The sequence below is a fragment of the Lycium barbarum genome, chromosome 12 (genome assembly GCF_019175385.1).
Source record: "Lycium barbarum isolate Lr01 chromosome 12, ASM1917538v2, whole genome shotgun sequence".
NCBI classification, from domain to species: Eukaryota; Viridiplantae; Streptophyta; class Magnoliopsida; order Solanales; family Solanaceae; genus Lycium; species Lycium barbarum.
The window spans coordinates 106,134,225-106,156,688 of record NC_083348.1 but is presented as its reverse complement, the minus strand read 5'-3'; the positions used below and the strand labels follow the sequence as shown (position 1 = coordinate 106,156,688).

The following is a 22,464-nucleotide window of genomic DNA, read 5'->3' as shown; positions in this document are numbered from 1 at the left end:
TATTTCAAAATCAATGTTTGGCCATGAAAAGTCATATACAACTTGAAGTTGTATTTGGAATTTGAAAAACACCCAAAACCTCATTTTCACTTTTTTCACTTTTAATACAATCAAACAACAAGATGTTCTTTGTAAAAACTATAACTAAACACAATTCCATCTTCAACACCAATTTCAAAATTACAAATAAAGTAAAAAATATTTGATTTTCATGGCCAAACGCCTACTAAATTATGTGAGTGAGTGCTCCAATTGCATTTCCGGCTCCACTGGAGTAACTGTATCGATTCTGCCAATGCAACACCCCAAAGGAATATACTGCTAAGGTCCTCCGTTTAAGGCCAATTTAATTCTTTTGCATTTACCATCGTGCCCATACTTGCGTTCTTTAATTCGGTCTACTGTTTCTCATTTACGTCATTTATTTATTTATTAACAAATAAAACAGTGCACACCTGCATCATGCGCATTACCAATTTGCCGTGCCCAAATGTCAATTGTATTGCGCACCGACCGTGGGAAAAAAAAAAGTATTTTGTGCAAACACTTCATGACTTTTCAAGCAACGAGAAATCAAAACAAATGTCCCGGCAGCGGCAAGTCACTCTATCAAATTCAAGTTAACATTGAAATACTCTTCCTGTTAGATTTGCCTATTAAACTAGTGAACCTTTATTTTCCTCGATATTTTAAAAGGCTTTTTTGAGCGAGCTCTGGGACAAACTGTACCAAAAACGCAATGAGATGTACTGACGGGGCGTAAGTATCGTGAGGCGTAAGCCCAACCTTCCGGACGTTCACCTAGGTGTAAGCCCCAACGTTCTAGGCTTAAGCCCTGAGAACTTTCCAAATTCGAGCCAGAATTACTTAATAATTTCATTTTATTTTTTGAAAAAGTTACATATCCCAAAGTTAACTCAAAATTTGACTTTAAATAAACATTTCATGTCAACAAAATTAATGAAAAAATCACTTAAATAGGTTGGGTGACTTTCTAGTTGAAATACTAATAGTTGAGTGACTTTTGGATTAGAAAATAAAGTTGAATGACTTTCTAAGTGAATTACCCTTAGCTGAGTGACTTTTGGGTTAAAAAACAAAGTTGAGTGACCATCTGAGATATTATCTATGTCATATTTGATCGATCGATACATCAGAGAGTATATATTTTGTGTCTCATCCTTTTAATTAAGAAATTCCCGAGGCAAGTGTCGTAAGGTCCGAAGCTCGACAAATGATGGGCTCGCTTCTCTGCCGTTTTATACTTAAATGCCATGTTTTTGTACATGAGATAGTTCAATACTGCGACATCCGCCTAACCCACGCATTAGGTGCTACACTCTGATCATATTAAAGCCATATGGACTTTTTTTTATGTCTCGTTGTAGTATAAATTTTATGAGTAAATTAAGGAACTTTTAATATATTTTGGCTTTAACCAATCAAATTTGTTGAGTCGCCCCTACTTTGTTACCATAAATATCATATTCATGGTACCTTCACTCCTCTTGTTTAGCAAAATGGCACAAAATCGAATGAGGCATGTGGGATTAAGGGAAAGGAGAGAGAAGAAAAAAGAAAGTTACGTTGAAAATCTTGTCTTTCTTGCCTAAATTATCCTAGTAGAATTGTAAATATTTTTATCAACTTCTCTAATTTTCTTAAATATTTCTATGTGTACTAGATACCGGAACCCGTGCTAGCACGGGCCAATATATTTATAATTTTATCTCTATGCAATTTTAAGAGTTTTTCAACATATTCTACGACGTTTCTTGAAAGTCACAAGTGAAAAGCTAGAAGTTTTGGGAGCACGGGTTTAATAATTTGTGTTATAATATTTCAAATTATTTGAAATGCTTTGAAAAGTTATATATTTGTGTGATAGTAAATTATCTCATTACGCGTAAAATGAATAACGGATAAATATTACTATTAATGTTGGTAAAAATATTAAGAACACCAATTATATATTGGGGTAGAAAAGCAACCGTATAACCTCGACGGAAGCAGGAGTGTCAACGGACAACTGCCTGCTTCTAGCCGCTTATGCAGTAGCATAAATATAAATTTACTAGTAAAAGGTAGAAAGGCAAAGCAATTGTATTCATTTTTTTTAGTGGGTAAAAAGGTGATTGGGAAAATTGTAGTAGTAACAATTTTGGTAACACTACGATGGCATGATAAGTGGGTCATTTGATTTTGATTCGGAAAAATAAAAATGAAAATGAAGCGGGGGCATGGGCATAAAGGTAAATAGAGACATTAGGGCGATTATTGGTCACTCCGTATATATAACGCAAAGTGAATGGTTAGGTTGATTGGGTGGTATAAAAGGTGGAAAATGGAGTCATTCATTGGATTGTGATTTAGGTCCAAAGAGGTATTGGGAGAGCGAGAGACGAGAATAAACGATTTCATTTTAGGCTCTGAGTCAGCTGCGCCGCGAATCGTGATGGAGAACTCACGCCGTCGGTCTCTTCTCCCAAGCTTCCTCTACTCACCAACATCTTCCTTCACTCCCAAAACCCTTTCTGTCCCTGAAAACCCCAATGTTGCCAACAAGAGCTTCCTCATCCCCGCACCTAGCGAGCCTGGCAAGATCGAGATGTACTCTCCTCAGTTCTATGCTGCCTGCACCTTTGGTGGTATCCTCAGTTGTGGACTCACTCACATGGCTGTCACTCCTCTTGATCTCGTCAAATGTAACATGCAGGTATCACCCTTTTCAGATCTGTTCCGATCCCAACTTCTTCATCGTCTCTATGTATATCCGATCTCACTTGCGCATCTTCTAGATCTTCATTTTATTGGTAAATGTTTTAAGTGGTGACTGGTCGTTTCTCTGTGTGTGGCAAAACTCGCGGATCTTAGTCTATCATGTGTAGTTTGAATGATTTTCAATGTGAAATGGTGATTGTTTGTCCCCTGTACATGTCACAAAACTCGGCGGCCTTTTCATTTAATTATATCTCTATTATCTTTAGACTTTAGATATATGGGAAGGGGAAGGTGTGTTGGTTGTTTCCCATGTCACCTTTCCTGATTCAACACTACTCTTACTTCCTTTTAAGCCTGAACCTTGCTACACTATCCTGCTCAGTCACCGTGTGGTTGACAGTCTTCTCTGCAGCATCAGCTAAAGGCTTTCAACTAGATATAGGAAAAGACATATGAAACTTGGCTCACTTTTTCTTAGATTGGTGATTAAATCGCCTCTTTGTTATGTATTTGGATATTTGTGCTCATAATGGTGCTACTCCTTTACTGTTCTGACTCTCCTTATCAATGGGATAGTTTCTCGTTTGCTAGCTAGTGCCGCTTCCGGTGTAATTTTATTTTCCCCTTTGCTTTTTTCGACTGTGGGAGGATTGTCTTTATGTGTGAAACTATTCCCTTAGTTATCATATTGTTTCTAGTACTCATTAAGATCTAAACTGACTGAAATTTCATAAATTTGTAGATTGACCCAGCTAAATACAAGAGCATATCATCTGGATTTGGGGTGCTGCTTAAGGAGCAAGGTGCCAGGGGATTCTTCAGGGGATGGGTTCCAACCCTTTTAGGTTACAGTGCTCAGGGTGCATGCAAGTTCGGATTCTATGAGTTCTTCAAGAAGTACTACTCTGACCTTGCCGGAGCAGAAAATGCTGTAAAGTACAAGACTCTGATATACCTTGCTGGTTCTGCATCTGCTGAAGTGATTGCAGATATTGCTCTTTGCCCATTTGAAGCTGTAAAGGTTCGTGTTCAGACACAGCCTGGTTTTGCTAGGGGATTGTCAGATGGAATGCCGAAATTTGTTAGAGCTGAAGGCACCATGGGGTATGGTATTATCGTTGTTTTGCACATTCCTTAGCCTGTACCTTATAGAATGGATTTTTATATTTTGCTATATTTTTGCAGCCTGTACAAAGGTTTGGTTCCTCTTTGGGGGCGTCAAATTCCATGTAAGTGGAACCATCTGTTTTCTATTGTTTAATATTATTATTATCTAAGAACTTGTTTATTACCTGGGCAATCTAATTATGCGAGTAGGGGTTTGATGTCCATATGATTATCCAAAAGAGTGAAAATTTTGATGTTTGCTAGAATTCATTAAACTTATGGTTGTTTAGTTGGACCTGTCTTAAAAAAATAGAACCCCTCCAAATGAGGACCTCACATCGCTACCCCCAAAAAAAGATCGTGCTGGTTTGGAATAGATATTTGAGCAAAATAACCTTTTCCTTTCTCTATTAAATGGAACAAATAGAGATTTTCTACATCTCTGTTTATTAAATTGGGACATTGCCTTACTTAGAATTGCAAAAGTTTCTGTAATTATGATCTATTAGGCCCCGGAAGGCCTGGGAATGGAAAATTCCTAGATAAGGGCTTTTGTTTGGATGCAGCAGTAAATTAATTGTCATATCTGTTGAAAATTAGTTGCCTCTTTCTCGTTGTGGTAATGGCTTCCTTTTGGTTAGAAATCTACCCCTGTGATGTAAAGTAATACAGATTAAGGGCTGGGTAGGCCCATTTCATGATGTTTTCTGCTATTGGTAAGGTATTAGAGGGTGGTCCCTTTTTGGTTAAAGTATAGTGGTCCTAGTAATTTACCTAAAGCTTTCCTTCTTCATTCGGTCTTTCATATACTTTTTTCTCTCCTTCTACTTGCACGGCCCAAATACAAGTATTATCCTGGGATGTTGCAGAGCCTGAATTATGAGGCGTTTATTATTACACCACTGTGTATTTGTTTTATTAGTGCATATCTGGTTGTGCTATTGTTCTTCTAATGTGACCTTGTTTGAGTTACTATTTATTGGACACTAAGGAATAAACTCCTTAAATTGCAGATACTATGATGAAGTTTGCGTCCTTTGAGACTATTGTGGAGTTGATCTACAAGCATGCAGTCCCAAAGCCTAAAAATGAGTGCAGCAAACCTATGCAACTTGGTATTAGCTTTGCTGGTGGATATATAGCTGGTGTCTTCTGTGCTATTGTATCCCATCCTGCAGACAATCTTGTCTCATTCCTCAATAATGCCAAGGGTGCAACTGTTGGTGATGTAAGCATTTAGTAGTTTGTGTCGTTTGTTGGACCATCTCTTTCTCTTCCCCTTCAATTTTCTTAAATGTCCTCAAGTCATTAATCCGCCATGTGACACTCCCTATTTCTTTCTGATAAAAAAAAAAACTATTTCCTCAGGCCGTGAAGAAGATGGGAGTATTGGGTCTCTTTACCCGTGGGCTCCCTCTACGTATTGTCATGATTGGAACTCTTACTGGTGCTCAATGGGGAATCTATGATGCTTTCAAGGTTTTTGTTGGGCTGTAAGTGTCTTCTTCTAACACATAGCTGAACATTCTAAACCTTTACGCCTTTTCCGTATCTGTCTACTTTGAGTAACTTAATAGATATGTTTGGTTTATTTTTTCTGATGCCATTTCAGGCCAACAACTGGTGGAGCTCCTCCTGTAGCACCTGCTGACTCCGAAGTTGCAAAGGTGTAGGATTGAGTACAAACTAATTCTTTGCCAAGCCTAGAAGTAGTAGTAAGAGAAGACTTCTCCAGATGAAACAATAAACATAGATTGCCCATGTTTCTTTAGTGCTCTTTCATAGTAAGCTGGAGAGTATTCTTACACAACAATCTTTAATTTTATATTTCTCTGATTTTGAGATTTTGGAGAGGGGAAGTCCCCCTAAAACTTAAGCATTGCGGATGTTTTTTTTTTTGCTTAGAATAGATACAAAATCAATTTGATGCTCAGTGTTTCCCTTTTGAACATGGGAATAACAAGCATATTTGGGGCTATATATTTGCTTTGTTCATTTTCACTTTCCCAATGTACCAAATTTTTTTTTTTTTTTTAAAAAAAAAAACTTTCCTGAGCGGCAGCTGCTGAATGATGACTCTTTTATTGCTGTTTTCTGATTTTGGTTTTCTAAATCCTTCTGTTTCGGGAGCTAGTTTTGTGAGGCCACTGCAGCGACCCATCTCTGTTTGTGGGTTTCGCACCTGATAAATGGATCCGTAGGTACTTGGTCATTTCTTGTGCTATTCCTGTGTTCCCAGTCTCTGAATATCAGAAGTTCGCGTTTGTAGTAGCATCTAGATGCAGCAAAAGGAAAAGGTAAATTATTATGATCAATGAAATTGATTTAATAATAAAAAAAGACGAATAACCTCTAGACCCAAGAAGGTGTGTCATGTCAACTGCCCAAGGTTGCATACTTGCATCTAGGAAAGTCAAACATACAAGACCGGGAACTGGCCAAGAAAACAATGGTACTTCTCATAAGGTATTGTTGGCGGCTTCATTTTGCGAGGAATGAAGGAAGATCAACTACCGAATCTAAGATGGACACACCAAATGGAGTGCCTTCCATGTTGAAATAAAAGACTGGACAATGCGACTCTCAACACAATCTTCTAAAAGAGTGCGGTGCAGTTACTTATCTTTAGAATTACTGTTGGTCGGAATCTATCAAGAGTTTTAGTGATTTGATGCAATCCAAGGTACAGAAGAGCGGGCATTAGTTAGAGCTTAGAAGCAGTAGAAAGAAGCTTAAAGAATTAACGTTAGCTGCGCATGGAACATCATGTGCTGATCAAGTTACATTAGTTGGTTAGCATCAATCAGTAAGCACCAAAAGTTGGCTTGAAAAACCATTAACAGGCTTCAGGTTAGCTGTTAATAAGTTGAGCTTGTGATGAGGTAGGCGGTTTTATATAAATTCGACTAGGTTAGTCATGGGGTTATTTCATCTTTCCAAAAGTTTAGGCTAAATCGTTATACCGTACTGTTCTCCCACTCTTTAGACTCGAAGGAAGGCGAACCTCAAGGGTCAGCAACCTCCTCTGCGGATAACCGAAATAGTTATTGAAGTAAAATATCTGGAGAATTGACTGGAAGTTTTTTGATAAAATTATTATCTTATATGGATGAGGTACAAAGTTCAATCGGCACTTAATTTTTCCTACCTTAATTTTTCCTACCTCTTCTTACCTTGAGCCAAACAAAACAAAAATGAGGGAAAACTATGAAAACTCCTCTTAGACTGAGAAAAGAGGAAGTGACAATCTACAAGACAGTCTTATAGAGCTGTAAAGCAGCAATTGTAACGAAATAATTGTTAAACACCTCTGCCTTTCCTTTAAAACGTTCATCAGACAAAGCAAACATCAAAACATTTTAGTAGGGATTATGCTAAGAGTAGAGCATGATTTCTACACATGACAAATCAAACAAAGCTTGATGACAAGATCATAAGCCCGAACTATGCACCTTCTTATTTCATATTTTTCCATTTCTAAAGTCTCCAGCTTATTACATTTACGGCGGTAAAGAGTTTTTGACCCCAACTTCACTACAGAAGCCATCAACCAAAGAAAGTACAAAACAACCAAAGAAGTCTCAGCCCGCCCTTACCAGAAAAACAAAAAACAGAAACCTTAACTTACTAGTAAAGTTCCTTGTGCTAGTAACTGGAGTATCCGCTTTTTACTTCAAAACATTACGGTAGGAGTATGCATTAGATTACAAGGTTTGCACAGGATTAGTAGTATGTATCCCCCTATTTCACTATGCCCGTGCAGACCTCAATAGAAATCATCAACAGAGAAGCTGTCTTCAATGGATCCAAAGCTTGGCATTGGGAACACATTAGTTGAGTAATAGGTCGTAGGACCCCCTACAAAATCGAAGGCTGGCTCGTTCCAGAAGCTGGTATCATAAATGAAGGACATGCCCATCTCATTGTCCATTGCAGGGAAGTAAAAGCTGGACATATCCATTTCTGGTTCATTCATAAGCACCTGATTCCCATCACCTGCAGCCTGTCCATAATCAGTTAAAATCATGTCCTCCGCTTCATAACCACGGAATACTGCTCCACTTCCAGCTTTCCTTGCTTCAATGCCCTATACACAAACATATAGGTCACAACAAACAATAGCCTTTGAGAGTAACTACACCTACAAGATTCTCAATGAGCAAGCTTACATATATCTGCTTTTGATCATTGTAGTGGAGTGCAAAGTAGTCTCCTTGGCGCAATCCATGTCTTTGGACAAAGTCACCTGACCATCAAATTTCAAATCCAACAACATTAATCTTTTTATTTTTAGCTCTCTAAGAACCAGAACAGAAGTAATAAACTTGGAAAAGGAAGGGATCTGGAGATCTCACCAGTATTTTCCAGCACATACATTCGGCTGCTGTTATTTGGCCAATACCTATAAGAAAAGCATAACTTTGAAGAGAAGTATGTCTTAACGACTCATAAACTGGGTGGGGGAATTATGTCAGAAATGTAAAAAATAGCACAAGCAACCATGTTTTCTACGTTCTTCTTAACCCCCACCCCAATTAGCTGATTTAATCAACCAATTTGTTAAGGTACTACCAAAATATCACCACATTGCCAGGCATTTAAGAATTTGATCTAGCTCAAGGATAACCAACGTCAAAAAGTTAATTGCGCCTATCAAGTATGCTGGTCTTCACATCCTTGGTCAGCACACTTCAATTTAGTCAGCACACTTCAATTTATATTGCTTCTCTGACTTATAAATATCACCCGCTCAAGTAAATTTGCAAAAACAAAATAACCTCAGACCTGTATCTGAAAGTCCAAACATGGATACCGTCCATGTCATCCATGGTGATGGGAAACCCTTCCTTGATCTCAAGAGCTGGAAGATATTCCTCAGCTGCTTTCTGAAATCAACCACGGTATAAAATTACTCTGTAGCGGCAGACTATGTCATACACAATGTTGACAACTGCTAAATCATTAGTATGGAAATCTAAAATGATAGCGACATTAATTATTACTTATGTATATTCCAAATAAAAAAATGGTAAGCAAAAGAACTAGTGTTCTAAATGCATTAACGACCGTGCTATCAAAAGACCAAACCTTGGGCACAACGATTCTCCTCAGGGAGCTGACATCACTGTTATGAAGCTGCTTGTCAAAGAGAAATCTGAACCCTGTTGGTTCAAGTGCCTGAAGCATAAACAACCCGTTAGAGGACTTAATAATGCCCAGGGCCAAATTTAGCTGAATTGTGATTGCAAGATAACCTGCCAGTTTCTAATAAGAGATGGTACAGACGACAAGGAAAATGTCTGCTTACCAGAAAGAGATGGGAATGAATCAAATGAACTACACTGCAAAGGATAGATAAATAAACATCAAACATTTTCACCGAAATGTTCAAGAATTCACTGCAATTAGTTTGCTTCAACAGAATGATTAAATTTTCAGCTCCATTGAGAATGATTAAATTTTCAGCTTCATTGTCTTTTACGAAGTGAACACATATAAAACAGATTTTTATCATACCTATAGGCTATATCCATGTAATGCTCCAAATTATTGGATCACCTTGCATCTGGCTTTTTGCTATATGTGGACTGAGATAAGCTAAGTATTTCATGTTTTTCGTTATTCGTTGAAGGGAATCCAACTATGTCCAAATGCGTGACCTTCCTCAAAGGATGTGGCGACTAGATGCTACTTGTGACTTATAGTTTGGTAGTAGCATGTAGCGACACAACTATTACATCTGTAGCTATTTCTTGAATGAAGTTCTTCTAGCCTCTCATTATATTTTAGATTCTAATTTTGCTGATTGACAGCTTAGGATTTCAAAGAAAATGTAATAGAGGATATTTCTCTATTTGCACTCCTTCAAATAAATCTGACCGTAGATGACTTCACTCATGCGATTCAAGATTTGACTAATAATGGCACAAACTCGCAAGGCTTGGAACTAGAGAAGTGCACTAATTACCATCAAGTCGACTACTTTTACCATTATATCTACACTATAGTTATCAATATCTTTCGCCAACTACCCAATACATATCTAATGGTACAATTTAACTGGCCCCAACATGAGTAGTTTATGTAGGTTTCTATTTGATGTGTAAATCTTACTCATCTGGGTAGGTTGTTGTTGTTGTTGTGTAAATCCTACTCATATCTTATGAGTCCAATATCTCAATAAACATTACTCATGCGATTTTGAATTTTCTTAGGTCATGGTGAGGAGGTAAGTGCATTATTGATATCAAGCCCGCTACCCCTTGGATCATGTCAACTTTAGGATAGGTCGTGGTGAGGAAGGTGTTGATATTGATCTTTGAAGATTAGGTTGGGTGCTTAATAATGCATTCTTGCAAGTGTTGTCTATTTAGTTATTGCTTCATAATCGACCCATAAAGTCATTCTAAAGTATCTTCATCCTTATACGGCATAAAAGGATCTTCCTCAATTTATGATCTTGACTTTTTCAAATATAATTTCCTCATAAGTCATGTCAATCCAATGTCTTCTTGGATTCGAAAAAGAAAGGGACTTTTCTTTAGTAGTGAATAATAAATGGATATCGTTGTCATCTTGGCTCATTTTGTCACACTTATTATGAACCTCAAACACCAAAGATGACATGATCTTTCAACCAAAAGACATCAAATAATATATGCTAGACATCTTGTAACTTTAAGAATTTTTTGAGAAGACACTCAAGACATGAAGTAGTTGATAGGCTATGTTAACTAGTTTTTTGTATGTAGGTATTCAATTCTCACGAGTCACGGAGAAAATAGCCTCGAGCGGACAACAATAACAGGCTTTTCTTTTGCATCAATGTTCTTGATTTACAAAATTAAGCTAATCACTCACAGCTTAACCAATATATACCACACCACTAGGTGGCTCAGCTGAATGACGACTCTTCCTTTTCTATGTTTATATTGTCATTTGGTCACTAGCACTACTCTCTAACCGATTGATCCCGTTGATCATATAATTGTGAGGGAGTGTATCAGACTAGAGGTGACCGATTAGATGTATCCTCTAATCTCCATTTCAAAGATCGAATATTTTTCCGAACTCAGTAAACCTTTCATCTTATCATGCTCTAGAGCTCGGCGCATCAATTAATGCTTCATCTTTAAGATACTATTCATCTTCTTGGTATGAAAATGTCTTCTTTCCTTGTATTTCAACATTACTGAGGTGGCCGATATGAATTGGAGTTTTGCCTTGATGACGGGAGATGAGATCCATTGATATGAATATTTCTCATAAAGGAAGAAACCATGTGCTCGCACGTGATGACTAATGCAATTGTTCGGCAGATAGCCATATCATCTTTTTTTTTTTGATTAAGCACCGGGTGTCCGGGTCTCTTTGAGCCCCGACTAATCTCGGGGGTGCACAGGCCCTCGGCAAGGAGTTTCCCGCAAGTGCACCACGGGTAATTCAGGGTTTTACCCCAGTCCGATGGCCCTCGGAAATTGTTTGCACCCAGTGGGTTTCGAACTTGAGACCTTGAAAGGGAGCACCCCAAGGCTCAAGTCAATTACCACCAGGCCAACCCCTGAGGGTTAGATAGCCATATCATCTTATCATCAGTTATTGGAGTTTGGCATATTATTTAATGCTTTATCTTCTAGTCAAGCAAGAAGATGATATTCTTGAAATTAAAATCTTATTTTCATGTGCTTCACGCGGAGGCATCAATTGGTTGTTATCACGTTAAGCTATAAAATTCAGGCTTCTTGCAATAACAAGCTTCGCTCATTTTGCAATGCCTTTAATCTTTGTGGTTTCACCCTTTGATCGTAAGAGTAATTTAGTGCACATTCATCTTCCTAATCTTTCGTATATAACTCAATGATGCATCATCTAGTCAAGCATCTAAACTACCAGGCAAGTTATTAGTGTATTTACAACTTAGTCATCTTTTAATTGAACTGGTTGTTAATCGGTTCAAATGAGAAGTTTTACTATACATATACTCCACCACTCTAAAAGGCTTAATTGACTATCACACTACACCTTGCATAGTTGCAATGAATGATGGACTCAAACAATCGCAAGTATAACTTGATCTTACAAAAGTGGGCATTACCGACAAAGTCGCAAAGATGCCAGATTTTTCAAAGTAAGGACCTACTTTGCCTTTTCGGTCCTCTTCCAAATGTTGTTAACGCCGCGGCCTAGGTCATCCCCATATATTGAACCCTCGAAAATTCTAATCTCAATCTTCCCAGGTAACTCTTTCACAGGTTAAATCCAAAATGTACAGAACTTATATCTAATTCCATAAGTAGCACTGGAGATTGTATCTCCATGCTTTAAATCCATTTTTTTTTTTTACCAAGTTAAGCATAACAATGGTATTTATAGATGCAGCATGAACAAAAGGCAGGCAGAGACAAGGTATTTATGTAGTAAAGATAATGTAAAGTTGGAAAGTAAGCTCTACGTTGCTCTTTCCTTTATTCCAGTTAGTTAAGGATGGACAGGGTGAAGGAGCTTAATTACACGATTAAATGAATTTCGACGTGCAACAGAGACCCCCTATATAGGGGGGTGGGCTGGTCCAGGCCCATCCACTAACCCGTCTAGTGAGCTATACTGTAGTCTTGAGAAAATAAGTTTGTCACACTAATGGGAGAAACAGCTATAGCAGCTCAGGGTCGAAGAGGCATTATATAAATTGCTAGACTGCAGAGACTCCAGAGGCATAGCAATATTGTCAATATTTATACTTACTAAAGTAGAAATCAGCGGTACACTCCAATCTGTGTACCCACTGGCCACTGGGGCTTCTATACCATCAAAGAGAGCAGAGGACCCCACCCTCCAAAAATAGAAAAGAGCAACATTAAGCACAAGATATAGACTGTAGTCTTCCCCCAAATTAAAGGAAAAATGTAGTAGCTACCCTACCTATATATGAAGAGAAAAGAAATTGAGAAGAGGTATCATATATAGCACAAATTAAAACTCTAATTTATGGTGCGTCTGCTAATTAATTTGAAAGATAAAAAAGGTATCAACAAACTAAGGTGCCGTTTGGCCGTAAAAATTATTCACTTTATTCCGGATTTTTTTTTTCACTTTTGGGTGTTTGGCCATAAATATTCCGAATACAACTTGAAGTTGTATTCCGGAATATAAAAAAAATATTTTTTAAAAAAAAATCACTTTTTTCACTTTTTTATAACTACATTTCACCAAAAACTATAATTTCAAAAACTATGGCCAAACACAACTCCAACTTCAAAAATTTCAAAAAAAATGAATTTATTTTTAGTATCTATGGCCAAACGGCTACTAAATAAGTTATGGTTTCTCCATATATCACATAGGCGCATAAGCTACCTGCGTCTGTAGGAATTTCAATCATCATCAGCAGTGGCGGAATCAGAATTTTCACTAAGGGGGTCAAAATTTGTAGAAGTGAACACATGAAAGAAGTCGAGGGGTTCAACATCTACTAAATATACATAAAAGATAATTTTAACCATGTATAAACAGTATAATTTTTCGCCCAAGGGGGTTCAGATGAACACCCTTGGCTATGCCTGGATCCGCCCCTTACCCATGAGCACCAATACTCTTCAGTTTTCTCTTGGGCAACAAACAAAGGCAGTATAAAAAGGAAAGTCTAATTTAGTTGACATCAGAAAAAATGGTAGAGTTACAGTAGTAGTAAAGAAGAGGCACTAGGCAGGAAGATAAAAAATAAGAGGAAAAGAGAAGTAAGTGAAAAAGGTGGGGTGGAGAGCATACACGTGCGAGGGGCAAAGGAGGAGGAGGTGGTGGCACGTGGGAAGGGAAGGATGGAAAATCCAGGGAGCCGAAGTTGAGGGAAGAGCGCCTACGCCTCTGGCTGCGACTTCTTTTGGTGCTTTGAGGAGTAGCCCCAACAACATTATTCATAGGAGGACTAGTGTTAGTGTTGGTCATGTCCCCTACAACAAATGATGCATTTCCATCTGCCAACACACCATACGCCTCGGTAATCTCCATCATCGCCATAATCACCTCCAAGCCAATGCTGCTTCTGCTACTGTAAAAAGCCTTCTGCTTTCCTTTTCTCTCTCTTTTTTCTTTGTGTGTGTCTGTACTCTTTCCTCTCTTTTTGTGATATTGAAAAATGGAGTTTTCGGTGAGTGGGTGGAGGTTAGTGTAATTATGACCAAAGAGGATGAGATTAGTGGGTCTGGCGTTTTGCGACCAAATGTACATCCATGGCAGTGATGAGACTGACATTTGTGCAATGTTCATTCAAGGGAGCCTTTTTTCCTTTTTAAAATTTTTAGAGGAGGAGTTTGTGCATTGAGCCAAAAGATGAGAGAAATATAGCTAGGAGTGGGGGCAGGGGAAGTTGGGACTTGGGAAGATTTCCAATCTTTAATGACGGGGAACGAGGTTCGTTCATAATAAAAGTTTAAGTGGGTGAGGGGTTGTCATTTTGTCTCTGTTAGTAAGTGTGAACGGTCGAAAAATGAAAAGCAAATTTAGAAGTGTGTGAGGGACGGATGGAGAAGAGGAGGGAAGCCAGGTGTTGAAAAAGCTCTGATATCTTGCTAACTGAAATCAATGGTGTTTTTTGGTTTTGCTTTGGAGTTTCCGTCATTTCTGCTTTTGTAACTACGGAAAAGGTTAAAAAATAACCTAACGTATGGAAAATGGCTCGTAAATACCCTCTATTCATCTATTGGTCCAAAAATATTCTTCCATCCATCTATTTGGTCCAAAAATATTTTTAACATATTTTTTTGGCTCAAGAATATCTCTCAAACTAACACTCTAATTTTGATGGTATTTTTTCAATTTTAAAATGCCACGTGGCTTGTTTTGATTGGACATATATATATATTTTTTTTTTGCATTTCGTGAATTAATCAACGAAATATGTTTTTTTTTTTGTATTTCGTGAATAAAAAAACGAAATAGGAAATTATAATTTTTTTTTTTTGCATTTCGTGTATTAAAAAACGAAATAGGATAAATTTTTTATTAAAATTATAATTTCCTATTTCATTTTTTTATTCACGAAATGCAAAAAAAAAAAAAAAAAAAACATATTTCGTTGATTAATTCACGAAATGCAAAAAAAAATAATATATGTGTTCAATCAAAACAAGTCACGTGGCATTTTAAAATTGAAAAAATACCATCAAAATTAGGGTGTTAGTTTGAGGGGTATTCTTGAGCCAAAAAATAGGTTGGGATATTTTTGGACCAAATAGATAGATGAAGAGGTATTTTTGGACCAATAGATGAATGAAGAGTATTTGTGAACCATTTTCCATAAGTTAGGATATTTTTGGACCTTTTCCGTTGTAACTATTACACTCACTCACCCTATTCTCTATTCATATATGGCTTCAAATATGATGGACGTCAGCATTTTCAATCCCGCTTCTCCTCTCTTGCTGCCACGTCCACACCTCCCTCTTTTTCAAATGGAGCCCCGATTCGGTTTCAATATCTGATTCGGGCTGTGTTTCCAAATCGCTTGTAATAACTCCCTTCATTTCATTTTACTCATTTTAATTTGATTAGACATAAATTTTAAGAAAAACGAGAAAGATTTTAGAATTTTGGTCTTAAATTCAAATATGTCCAATGTGCACAAATAATTTTTATGTGATTAAATTATTGATATAGTAGGCGCTTGAGAACATGCACAAAAGCTTTTTAAAAATTTGACGCGAAATTATATAATGGTAACAATTTATAGTGTGTCTGCTCAATTAAAATAAGTTCTAGTAGTTCTAGTTCAAGTAGTAATTCCGCCTAAAAATATTGACCAAATTACATCTAATTTTACCTCATGAGTCATGATCATCTCAAATACAATTATCCCGTGAAGATTTGAAATGACTCTAACCTGTCATTCAAACGGTTAGTTGTCATATATGGTAATATTTATGTGCATATATTAACAAAAAATTAATTCCAATTTTTCCTTTAAAATCATAGTTGTCATATAGAACATGTGTTATGCGCATATATGAACATAAGAAAATCAACTAAATTAAATCTAGTCCCACAAAGATTTTTGGACAAGTCCAACTTATGTATATGTTCTAAACTAAAAGGTGTTACTTTAGCTTTAACAACAATTATAGTACCCAAGCCTCGCCGATACCTAATTATAGAATCGAATTAAAATGAAAAGTACCAACAAGTGATTCTATAAGAAATCATAATTATTACTCTTCTCTTTCATTTTACTTGGCCTTAACCCTCAAAATAATTTTTTTACTTATCCATTTTAGCAAATCAAGAGAAACTTATTATTTTCTTCCAAAACTACCCTCGTCATTAAATAACTAAATAAAGTAATAATAGTCAAATTTGAGTTTTCAAAGCATATTTAATAAGATTAATTTAGTAAATTAAATCCCTAATAAATGGAGTAGTACTTTCTTAAAGAGAGTGTCAAGTCAACATGGACCGAGTAATATAAACCGGAGGGAGTATGTATAACACATCATGTCACATTAAAAAAAAATCAATTATCTAAGGCCTCATTTATTTGCATTAACACTAAGACGTCTGAATCTGAATGCACATCTGAATGATTAAGATGTTGTTTCTAGATTTGAATACTAAATGATTAAAACTGTTTGTTTTTCAACATCTGAATGTGCTTAACATATTTTTTTAAACATAATAAATATACAATTTAAATAAAAAAGTAACAAAATATTAGAAAATAAATACAAATTTAATAAGATAATAATATTATTTGACAAAAAAAATGAAACATTTATGTTCGCTAGTCATTGCGGAAATGCTTTGTGATAGTGAAGGGTGGGGTGAGTGCGTGGTGGTGGGTGGGGGTAGGTAAGGGTGGGAGGGTTGTAGGGGTAGGGGGTTAGTGGTGGTGGTGTGGTGGGTCTGGGGTTAGGGTGAGGTTGGGTAGTGGTAAAGGGGGTGGTTGGGGGGTAAGGTAGGTGGGTGGTGGGGTGGGTTTGGTAAGTAGGGGGTTGGGTTGTGGGGGTTGGTACAAGGGTTGGGGTAGTGAAGGGTTGGGTGTGTGACGGGTGGTGGGAGTGGGGGTGGAGATGGGTGGAGTCGGGGGTAAAAATTATCGGTATAAAATACCTCTTAAATATATTCAGAGTTTGTTCAAGATCTTAATGATTAAGACCTATTCAGACCAAATAAGTGGTTAGATCTTAATGTAAATAAATATACTTAATGGCTTAGGGTCTGAACTATTCAGATTCAGACATGCAAACAAATGAGGCCGAAATCTAGTTTTACCTTCACGGTTATCTCAAAATAAAATCGTTCTTCAAAGATTTTGAGACAACCCTAGCTTCTCTCTTAAAATCTAACTTTTTAATATGTAACATATTTATGTAATATACAAACATTAAAAAAAATCAATTAAATTGGATCTAGTTTTAACATGATAGTCATCTCAAATAAAATCATTCCATTAAGATTTGGGACAACTCCAATTCGTATTACAAAACCTTAGTTTGTAAAATAAAACATATTATGTGCATATAAACATAAAAAGGTCAATTAAACTATATGGATTAATGAAGTAATTACTAACTTGGTGTCCATTCACGATGATAAACACATGATGAGATTATCTTTTTATTTTGATGTCCGATATTATTATTGAGTTTGGTTAAATTCGAATTTGTTTCAGAAAAATCTTTTATTGGAGGAAAGAGCTCCCTAATAAACGTAACTTTATATTAAAGATTCAAATTTAAACCTTATGTTAAGAATGAAAAAAAAAAATCATGATATGGCATGTACAAAATGATTCTCGATTTTACGAGAATTTTTATGAACGTCTTTTGTTTGCTTCTCTTGGGTGGAAATGTCGTGGGAGCAACCCAATTTTTCACCTTAAATTAGTCATATGCGGACTTTCTTACTTTTCGTGGAGGATTGGATTAAGTAACTAAGGGTGTGTGACTGACTGAAATTGCTAATCACCATTTGGCTATTACAATTTTGATAGCGAGTGACATGTATAAAACCAACTGCGGTATTTGATGAAGAAATAAAATGCTCCAAAACAAGCAACTAATTCAAAGCTCTCACTAGATTAGAAATCCTTTGATTTAAATTGAAGTTATTAGAGTTTAGAATATTTACTTTTATAAAACGAAAGGGACCGGACACGAGAACCGAGTTTGGGTTCAAAGGCTCGAGTTCTCACTCTCCGCAAAGGAAAAACCCTAGTTTGGGTTCCTCAGTAAAACAAAAATGGCAGAAGCAGGGCAAGACGAAGAAGAACACACAACATTCCCCTTAAAAAGAAAGCCCCGAGATATTCCTGCTGGAGAAGTAGAAGTAGAAGAAGAAGAAGCCATTGCCAACTCTCACGAAGACGACGATGTAAACAAGAAGCAAAAACTCTCCACTACTGCTTCTTCACTCGCGCAGGACGAAGAAGAAGAAGACGAAGACGAAGAGGACTATGAAGGTGAGGATGACGAGGAGGAGGAGGAGGAGGATGAGCCGTCTAATGGTGAGGTGGAAGTGGATCGTAAGGGAAAGGGGATTTTAAGGGATGACAAGGGCAAGGGGAAGATGATTGAGGAGGAGGATGATGCTGATGATGATTCTAGTGATTTTGGAAGCCAATCTGATGTTGACACTGATACTGACCTCTCTGATGACCTACTGGCCGAGGTCGATTTGGGTAACATCATTCCCTCCAGGACTCGAAGGCGTACCCATCAGCCCAGCCTTAAGATATCTGATGATCCCGTTAAACCTGATGCTTAATTGAGTTTTGATCTCTGGAAAAAGCCATTTTAATTTTGAACAAAATCGAGTCTTTAGATAAGCCTAAGTCTTTAGCAATGTGGTCGAATAGTTGCACTCCTCCTGTATTTCGACTTGGATCTATATTTCTCGTGTAGTAGAGCAACTGAGCTACCCTTAACAATTGTTATTAATCTCTCTCTTACAGTTGGTTTCTTGCTCTTGTTTATTTCCCTCATTGTTTCAAATATTAAATCTCTAGATATGCTTCACAAATTGCTATATGTAGCAAGTGCTGCATCTTCTATGCAGTCTATGAGATATGTTTATATGATCTCGGTAATAGGCTAATCTCTGAAAATAAATGTTTATTTGACATCAATGTTTCCTGTCTATGATAGGCACTGAATAGTCTAACATGCCGAGGTTACTCTATGATTGTGTAAATGGAGTATCACTTGGAAAATTTTCTCGCAAAAGCTAATTTTTGGATGCAATCTTTAAGTTTCATGTCTAATTTGGGTACTGAATTGTCTAACAGATGTTTAACATGATGTTGTCACTCATGTGTATGTACATGCATTTCTAAAGGAAGAACAGGTCTTTGTTTGATGCAATCGTTACCTTTAATGGCAGTCAGGTGGTTTTGTGTTGTCAGAACTATTTCTTTGGATGGAATATGATTCTTGATGTGTAGCAAGTTTGTATACCAAGCTTTAACTGCTGATTTTGTCATCTCAGTTCTATTTCATTCATGAAAAATTATGTTGTTGATAATGTTTCTCTTAACCACTAATTTTGGTTGTTCAAGGAAAGCCAGCATCTACAAAATCAAGTGTGTGCTCTCTGCTTGACCTAGCTTGACTGATTATCATTCTTGGTTCATCAGCAGTAAGTTGAAAGAGGCCCTCTGCCTAGGATATGATTTTTGTTAGGAAAAAGGAGTAATTCGTCATATGATAGTAAGCATTTGGGATTCTGGAACTCAGCAGAAATCTACAAGAAGGAGCGCATACATGACAGGTTATGACTGCAGGGTTTGTGCCTAACAGCTCTAATCTGAACCTAAGTAAGATAACTTATGTCGGTTAAATCACTTGACAACTTGATAGGGATCAAGACGATCACTTGACAACTTGGTTTGACATAACAGTCTATTGAACTGATAGACCAAAGTTTGACGTGGAATAGGATAATTACCGCATATGTGTTTCCAACAAGATATTGACTTCTGAAAAGGAAAAAAGGAAGATGGGGGAGAGATGGTGGATTATGCTCCATTTAGGATACTCTGTTTATGCAAAAGATTTGTTTTTTCTCGTCTTTCCAGTGACACGTTGGATTTTATAACGAAAGTTGCTGATCTGTTTTGATCAAAGTTTGAATATATGTGGAAACTGATGTAGTTAATTGCGTTGAAGAAACTATGTGGGTTAACCTGTAAGAGATGAGAGTATGACCATTTTGGCCATAGTGGAGCACCTCTTCCTTTCACCAACATCAATGTCCTTTTCCTTCATTCTGTGGTCATTTCTTATGGCGTTGTATTATTACCAGTCAATGTGGCTAGATATTCTTACGACTGGGAGAGTGGTGAACCGGGTGACTCTTCATATCATAATATCTAGTTATCGACAATTCAGCTGTTTTCTTTGACTTTATTTCCTCCAGAGGGGGGCGAATGAACGCGTGATGTTGACAGTTTTTTGTTGCATTGTCCTCCTTGGATAACAGATACATGTAATGAAGTGGAGTAGTACTCTGGTTCTTTCTTCTTACCTTCTTGCTAATGAACGTACGGAAAAACTGCAGTTTTTATCAGCCTTTAAATTGTTTTGTACTTTTATCTTTGATGATAGTTAAGTGCTTTAACCATCACTTGGATGATGGGTGTAAGCAGTGTATATGGTAGTCTGTACTCTGTAGGAACATTTGCTTGTGCACTTACTCGAAATATGCTGGATAATGCTTTATTTTTTATATAAAGGAGTCGGTAAATAGATTTGTGTACTTTGATGATCCAACGGAAGGCAGCTGGTTAACTGCTGTCTATTGTCGGGCTGTAAAAGTTGGAGAAGATTGAGCTTGGAAGTTGGATTCGGGATCTGAGAACCTTTGTTCAACTTGGTAGTGGGGTTGCAGTTAATGTTATTGGTGCTATTAAGTTTTAGGCGATGCGTAGGATACAGACTAGCATTGATTGCTGAGTGCTTCACGATTTTGGATGAATACTCTTCAAATGTGTGAAACTTGTCTGTGACGGATGACTGTAGGATCTACTTCTTTTTGTTAATCATATCCTGCAGGCAAGATGAAGAGTCCAATACTTAAAATGGAGGAAATGAATTCTGTGCTCGAGCTTTACTGATTAAATATGACTAACTTTGCCGACTGCACGATTTTATTACTGAGATAATTATCTGTGGAATCCTCCTCGTCAGAAAATAGATTAGGTGGACTGTAGGTCAAACTTAAGTCCAGTCCATTATAGTAGAGTTCTTAGCATTTTGCACCTTTAATGTGTGCTTCATTTTGTGATTGCAATCCTATTATTTTTAATAATTTACATTCTAATTTATTACCTTGTAAAATAATAAAAACACTGTTTTTCTTGACAAATAAATACGTAAAAGATATGGTGCAAAATGAAAAAGAGATCCAAAATTCTTCTAAATCCAAATCCAATTCCCAATCAAAATGCCGGACTGGTCGTGGGTTCTGATATCTATAGAACCTTCGTTATTCATCAAACAATTCTCAAAAATCGTTCTGCAGCAAAATCCTCAAATATTCATGTTGGCATCAAATTGTATGTTTTCGTTTCCTTTTCATCTCTCACCCCTACCTATTTAGATAATCCGCCCCAAAACCCTCCCCTTTTAATGGTAAATTATAATTATTCTAACGATTTTCCTGTCCGTACTTCCCACTCAACCAATCACTGATTCGAAAACGAACATAATTCCTGCATTCCCCATCTTGGTTCCCTATAATCCCGTCTTACAAGTAAGTCCTTAGTCCAAAAGTACGAGGTGTTACAAAAAAATAAGCCAGGCGAGTGCTATATGGTTGAGATGGCCGGACCCCCTTTCTCACTCTTAAATCTTCATAGTCCTTTCCTTTTTTTCCCCCGTTTTAGTAACTAGTGTAGAAAATCCTATATTTCGTATATTGAAGTACATATCAACCTGCTTATGTGGCTTTTGTGAAAATCCTTCTTGTTTACAGAGAGAAGTATAATGTTCATCGTGGTACTTTCCCCGTTAAAGTTGAGTTGATTTCATTCCCTAATGGTGAAAGTTGTTTCCTTGATTTATATATGGCTTGTGTTGTAGTACTTTCCCGCACCTAGTATCTTTCTTGTCGATTGGGAAAAAGGTTGTTCAATATGTTATTTTTTATGTTCAAGTTGAGCTAATGGTATTTTATTCAGTTGAGTAGATCTTTATCACTTATATAATCATTATTGAAGTATATCTCCTATTCTCCACGTGTTGTTTCTTGAATTGAAAAGATAAAGAACGTAGCGACAATAACGATAGTCGGAGGGTAACGACGATAGGTCACTCCGACTCTTCTTATGATATCTCTTCTGAGGTCAGTCTTGCATTGAACTTATATATATATATATATATATATATATATATATATATATATATATATATATATATATATATATATATATATATATATATATATATATATATATATATATATATTTATTTATTTTCATTACCGAGCCGTGCTATAGTCGTCCGGGCACGGCACCTATTATGCACACCACTGCAGTGGGCAGGTTATGATGATACCCCGAACGCGGGATGATATGATATATGGATCGGCCTGCACGTTCCGCAGCATTAACACTTATATTATATATGTATGAAAATGTTTTTTTTTAAA

The 22,464-nt window shown here is 36.8% G+C and overlaps 3 protein-coding genes across 4 annotated transcripts; 2 read left to right on the top strand and 1 right to left on the bottom strand.

Annotated features, from left to right (window-relative positions):
• The first annotated feature begins 2,347 nt into the window (after positions 1 to 2,347).
• LOC132625179 (mitochondrial phosphate carrier protein 3, mitochondrial) lies at positions 2,348 to 5,829 on the top strand. The gene is made up of 6 exons (XM_060339998.1): positions 2,348 to 2,716; positions 3,464 to 3,825; positions 3,907 to 3,950; positions 4,842 to 5,056; positions 5,197 to 5,321; positions 5,441 to 5,829. Exons 1-6 carry the CDS (start codon positions 2,456 to 2,458, stop codon positions 5,499 to 5,501), a joined length of 1,068 nt encoding a protein of 355 aa, XP_060195981.1. The 5' UTR covers positions 2,348 to 2,455; the 3' UTR covers positions 5,502 to 5,829.
• A 1,435-nt stretch (positions 5,830 to 7,264) lies between these two features.
• Positions 7,265 to 14,446, bottom strand: LOC132623326 (B3 domain-containing transcription factor FUS3). Of its 2 annotated transcripts, none has more exons than XM_060338067.1 (6): positions 13,594 to 14,446; positions 8,917 to 9,006; positions 8,614 to 8,714; positions 8,184 to 8,230; positions 7,998 to 8,074; positions 7,265 to 7,915 (listed from the first exon to the last, which is right to left on the bottom strand). In XM_060338067.1, the coding sequence occupies exons 1-6, from the start codon at positions 14,089 to 14,091 to the stop codon at positions 7,595 to 7,597; spliced, it is 1,134 nt and encodes a 377-aa protein (XP_060194050.1). In that variant the 5' UTR covers positions 14,092 to 14,446; the 3' UTR covers positions 7,265 to 7,594. The 2 variants fall into 2 exon arrangements, with proteins under 2 accessions (XP_060194050.1, XP_060194051.1); XM_060338068.1 differs by lacking the exon at positions 13,594 to 14,446 and adding an exon at positions 9,137 to 9,782.
• Positions 14,447 to 17,849: 3,403 nt separating this feature from the next.
• LOC132622865 (uncharacterized) lies at positions 17,850 to 18,784 on the top strand. Its single transcript, XM_060337536.1, has one exon. The coding sequence runs from the start codon at positions 18,058 to 18,060 to the stop codon at positions 18,580 to 18,582; it is 525 nt and encodes a 174-aa protein (XP_060193519.1). The 5' UTR covers positions 17,850 to 18,057; the 3' UTR covers positions 18,583 to 18,784.
• Positions 18,785 to 22,464: the final 3,680 nt, after the last annotated feature.